The sequence below is a fragment of the Panicum virgatum genome, chromosome 5N, assembly GCF_016808335.1.
Source record: "Panicum virgatum strain AP13 chromosome 5N, P.virgatum_v5, whole genome shotgun sequence".
NCBI classification, from domain to species: Eukaryota; Viridiplantae; Streptophyta; class Magnoliopsida; order Poales; family Poaceae; genus Panicum; species Panicum virgatum.
The window spans coordinates 18,568,961-18,574,030 of record NC_053149.1 but is presented as its reverse complement, the minus strand read 5'-3'; the positions used below and the strand labels follow the sequence as shown (position 1 = coordinate 18,574,030).

At 51.9% G+C, this 5,070-nt stretch overlaps 1 protein-coding gene across 2 annotated transcripts; it reads left to right on the top strand.

Annotated features, from left to right (window-relative positions):
- Nucleotides 1-540: 540 nt before the first annotated feature.
- LOC120673762 (putative methyltransferase DDB_G0268948) lies at nucleotides 541-4,811 on the top strand. 2 transcript variants are annotated; one of them, XM_039954765.1, is made up of 3 exons: nucleotides 541-899; nucleotides 1,162-1,843; nucleotides 4,599-4,811. In XM_039954765.1, exons 1-2 carry the CDS (start codon nucleotides 750-752, stop codon nucleotides 1,801-1,803), a joined length of 792 nt encoding a protein of 263 aa, XP_039810699.1. In that variant the 5' UTR covers nucleotides 541-749; the 3' UTR covers nucleotides 1,804-1,843; nucleotides 4,599-4,811. The 2 variants fall into 2 exon arrangements, with proteins under 2 accessions (XP_039810699.1, XP_039810697.1); XM_039954763.1 differs by lacking the exon at nucleotides 4,599-4,811 and having other exon boundaries at nucleotides 1,162-2,182.
- Nucleotides 4,812-5,070: the final 259 nt, after the last annotated feature.

Here is a 5,070-nt window from a genome sequence, read left to right as displayed (position 1 = left end):
TGTTAAACATAGTCAGTTTACAAAACCAACTTCAGAACCCCGCGCTAGTGACTTTGAAGAATTTAATGAGGCCTTTGACCGCGCGATTAGAGTATGATTACTGTAGCAAATCGTCGATTAATTACCGTCATTAGATTCGTCGCGAAAAGGTTTTGTAAATTGACTTCATTTACTACTTCATGCATAGAAGATTCTTTTGTAGAATGAAATAGCGAACTAATCGAGGCCCTTGGCCGCCTGGCCGGCCACTGTCAAAGTGTCCATGTCATCGATCGGATGAACGCGGTTTGCTTCTTCTTCTTCTCCTTTTTTTTTTAAACAAATCCTGCCGATTATATTAATAAAGAAGAAGATTTAAGATTGGACGAACAACGGCCTCCGAAAGAATTCATAACAAAACAAACAACAGCGGGTTCGTCTTTTTAGCACGTTCTTCCTTGCAAGTGGTAACACTCAATTGATAATTGGCTTGGGAAAGAACAAGGAAGTCTGCACAACTCCTCCCGACTATTGTGGTCGCTGTCCAGTCTATCCGGCGCCAGAAAGAGCCTCCCCCTCCCGGCGCTGGTCAAGCACGAGACGAAACGCTCCCCGGCTTGCGCGCAGCTGCCAAGAAACAGGGCACGGCCGACGTCGCTGTCGCCGCTGCACTACAAGTAGGCGCGCGCATCCCTCATCCTCGCTGCAACCCGCTCAAAGGACCAATAGATATTCAAATTGTGAGAGAAATTATTCAGCAGGCCGAGGCGATGGCGAACCTGTTCCTGAAGCAGGCGAAGCAGTACGTGGCGACGCGGCCGTCCTACCCGCCGGAGCTCTTCGACTTCATCGCCTCCAAGACGCCCCGCCGCGACCTCGCCTGGGACGTCGGCACCGGCAACGGCCAGGCCGCAGCATCGGTCAGTGTCTCAGTCAGCTGCCTCCATCTCTCACCGATCCATCCAGTTTATGATTCTTTGCTTCGTCTACTACTTTTCGTTTTTCTTTTCTTTTTTATAAAAGACCAATTGGCTACTCCTTGTTAAAGCTGGTGAAAAGGGAAAACGAGAAAGATACTGATTGAGTGGTGGACTTTGCTTGGCACGTGCCAATTCAACCTCATTTTCTTTTGCCCGACCACTGAGAGTCACTGACCTGCTCGATCTCACCGTGCACGCGCAGCTGGCGAAGCTTTACAAGGCCGTGGTGGGCACGGACACGAGCGCGCAGCAGCTCGCCCACGCGCCGCCCCTCCCCAACGTGCGCTACGTGCACACCCCGGCGGACCTGCCGCTCGCCGGGATCCACGGCGCCGTCGCGGCGCCGGCCTCCGTCGACCTCATCACCGTCGCGCAGGCCTTCCACTGGCTCGACCTCCCGCGCTTCTACGCGCAGGCCCGCTCCGTGCTGCGCCCCGGGCGCGGGGTGCTCGCGGCCTGGTGCTACACGGAGCCGCGCGTCGGCGCCGCCGTCGACGCCGTGTTCTGGCGCCTCTACCGCGGCTCGGCGCCGCACTGGGCGCCCAACCGCCGGATGGTCGACGACGAGTACCGCGGCGCCGACTTCCCCTTCGACCCCGTCGACGGCGAGGCGCACACGGGGCCCTTCGAGTTCTCCACGGAGCGGCGGATGGACCTGGACGACTACCTCATGTACATCACGTCGTGGTCGGCGTACCAGACGGCCAAGGACAGGGGCGTCGAGCTGCTCGACGATGCGACGGTGCACGAGTTCGAGGCCGCTTGGGGCTCAGATCGGAAGGAGGTGAAGACGGTCACGTACCCAATCTTCCTCAGGATCGGCAAGGTGAGGGCCGAAGAATGAGATGTGCAACACCCAACAAACAAGTTGACGATGGATACAATAATACCGGACGAAGCGACTACTAGGAATTTGCACTGATGATAACCTTTCTCTAGAAAGGTTTCTTTTTTTATTGACTGTTATACATTTTTTTGGTTCAGAACGTATTTGAAATTGTAATGCAGCTTTTTGTAATTTAATTTATTATTGGGTGTTGTATTAAAGATTGTTTGTCAGAGTGTATGCATACTGTGAGTCTGTGACCACAGAGTACCCAAACTAGTGTTCCCTGTCGGCTTAGCCTGCCTGCCTGAGTGCCTGACAGGAATTTCCACCGGTTCCACTGTCGGGTTGAGGCAAAAACCGTGAAGAAAAACAAGAGCGGACAGGAGCTTTTCAATTTCTGCTTGTGTGATCTGAGTAAACTCTTTGGTCTTTGGATGGACCGGCCACATAGGTACTCTGATGGACGCTATAATTTTTTTTTTTTTGGAGAGATCTGTCCAATTTCCTAATTTCCAGTCAATGCCTGCATCTATTTTATTTCTTGACATGCAGCGACGAGATGCTCCCTCAATGGAATTTGACTAACAGGGACGCACTAACATCCTCAACTATAAGTCAAAAGTTTTTTTTTATCTTCTATATTAGTAAAGTGCACATACCTAGGCACGTATTTTCAAGAAATCTAGTAAACAAAAATTCTATATCATAGAAAATTTATTAAAAGAAATTTAGTTTCATGTTATAGAAAAGATGTAGTACATTGTGACCTCCGATTTTATGGTCACCGTCGGAGTATGGATGAAAATGATGGCTGCAAATAAATACACAGGATGGAAATATATTTACAATTGATTGAAATTTGATCAAGCTTGTTGCCCCAAGTAGCTATGACTTTTTCCCATCAGATTGCGGGCACAACAATATCTGAATGAAAGAAAAGAACATTCATTAAAATAATTCATATGGATTTTATAAGTCATCTCGCTCCATTGGGGGTGCAAATTGGTAATTCTTAGATGAACCTCCAATCTTTTTTAGTTCAAAGTTTTATACTAATTTTTTAAAATAAGATATGATTTTAAAGAGGTAGTACTAATTTTATACTATAGATGGTTGGAGGTGCGTCTAAGAATCACTAATTGACACCACTATCTCCGATGTTCGCCCTGTTCGTCGGTTCAGCAAACCCGGGTACCAGGCCGCACCGGACCCAGATGGTCCCGACGTCCCGGTCCCCCGCGCGGGTTGGAACCAGACCAGTGAGAACCCACGATAGAAGCCGTGCTCTGCTTGGTTTGCGGTGTGAACCCGTGAACCGGGAAAAAAAAGGAAGGGTGTGGCTGCGTGTGGAGGACGGCTGCTGCTACGGTGCCACGGCGGACGGCTGCGGCGACGGCGGCGGACGGCTGCTGCGGCGGCGATGACAACGGATGGCATGGCGGCGGACGGTGCAACGGCGGGCGTCGGCTACGTCGGACGGCTGCTGCGGTCCAGCTGTGGGCTGTGGCGGACGGCTGCGACGCCCGGCGGCCAGTACAAAGATGCTGCGCGACGGCCTTGCTGGCCTCGAGCGGAGGCTGCGCTCCCTGCTGAGGCATGCTTGCCTGTAGGCCGCCGTAGTCTCTCGCGTGGGCGCATGTATTAATTAAGCCGTCAGAAACCGTTCAAATCCAGCCCGCACCGGACCGACATTTTTATCTTGGCTTGGGTTGGAAACAAACCAGAAACCGGTAAACTCAAACCATGAACAGGGCGATCCGATGAATCAAAGCTCAGACGAACCAACACCTCGGATTTTGTCTCCACCCAAAGCATAGCCTATCTCATCTATTTCCGGTCCTTCCTTCTCCACAAGCTAGGCAGCATGGTAAGTACAGCACCGCCACTCTCGTGTTATTCCCCATGCCGACTCCCCTAACGGTGTGTTTGATTGGAGGAATATCTCCAACCCGGATGGGTTCAACCCGCTTTTGGACTGTTTGGTTGGGGAGCGAAAGGGGTTGGGTTAGCCTCGGGAGCGAATATTCCCACGAGATGCGGGTCGACTCCCTCCCCCAAAATCTGGCGGACGGAGCGGACCTCCTTTTTCTCCGTCGCTCTGGGCTGACGCCGTCTCGCGCTCGCCTCTCTATGCGCCGCGCCTGAACTCCGCCAGCTCGAGCCCCGGAGGAGGGAGGTTGCGAGGGAGGGCGCCGGCACCGCGAAGCTCGGCGACAGGGCTCGCTGGAGGAGGCCGAGCTCGGCCCCCAATGCGGCGCCCCGGCGAGGACCGGAGGCGGCGGGGGAGCGGAGGAGCCCGCGGCGAGCGGCGCCGGCCCCAGCAGAGGATCTGAGGCCGCGGCGGTGGAGGAACTGAGGCCGGGCCAGTGCCGCTCGTGGATCCGGCGGCCCCGAGCTCGGCCGTGCGCGGATCCAGCGGCGGTGGCGAGTTCGGGCGCGGATACGGCGGCGGTAGCGAGCTCGGGCGTGGATACAGGGGCGGTGGCGAGGTCTAGCGATGGGGTGAGGAGGCGCTGCCTGGGGGGCCGAGGTGGCCGGCGGCGGCGGCGGCGGGACGAGGTGCGCTGGCAGCGGGATGAGGTGAGTGGAGAGAGAGAGGAGATGGAGAGAGAGGAGACTGACATGTGGGGCCCACTAATGGAGTGAGTGTTGTCATCCAACCCGTATTCCCAATTCCCTCAACCAAACATGTGATGGGTTCACTCCGTCCCAAAATCAGAGCTGTAACCAAACAATGGATGGGTTGGTTCTGTTCTCAAAATGAGGGTTGGATCCAACCCAACCCACTGATCCTGCAATCAAACACACGGTAAGTAACCAAGGGCAGCCAGACAAGCACCGGAACTACCACCTTCTCCCGCTCTGTTTCCTCAAAAATTATAAATGTATGACATATTTCCTTTATCGTAAATTTTTTTATCACCAATCAACTTATTTTTTTTGGAGCATACTACAACTTGTACTAGGTTGAGACTTTATTTTTTTGGAGCGAATTCTCTCACTTTCATGAAAAAATTAATGTATTTCCTTTGTGTCATAGAAATTTTTGAATTGCCATTGGTACCATTGAATCTAAGGCTATGTTTAGTTCGCGAAAAAGTTTAGATTTTAGTACTTTAGCATATTTCATTGTTATTTGATAATTAATATCCAATAATAGACTAATTAGGCTTAAAAAATTCATATCGTATGAAACATTTAAACTGTGTAATTATTTATTTTTTCAACTGCATTTAATTTTTCATGTATGTGTCCAAAAATTCGATTTGATGTGTACTGTAG

Coding starts and splice junctions, on each gene's coding strand:
- LOC120673762 (XM_039954765.1), top strand. CDS start 750: ATGGCGAACCTGTTCCTGAAGCAGGCGAAGCAGTACGTGGCGACGCGG. Junction 900..1,161: donor ACGGCCAGGCCGCAGCATCG/GTCAGTGTCTCA, acceptor GTGCACGCGCAG/CTGGCGAAGCTTTACAAGGC.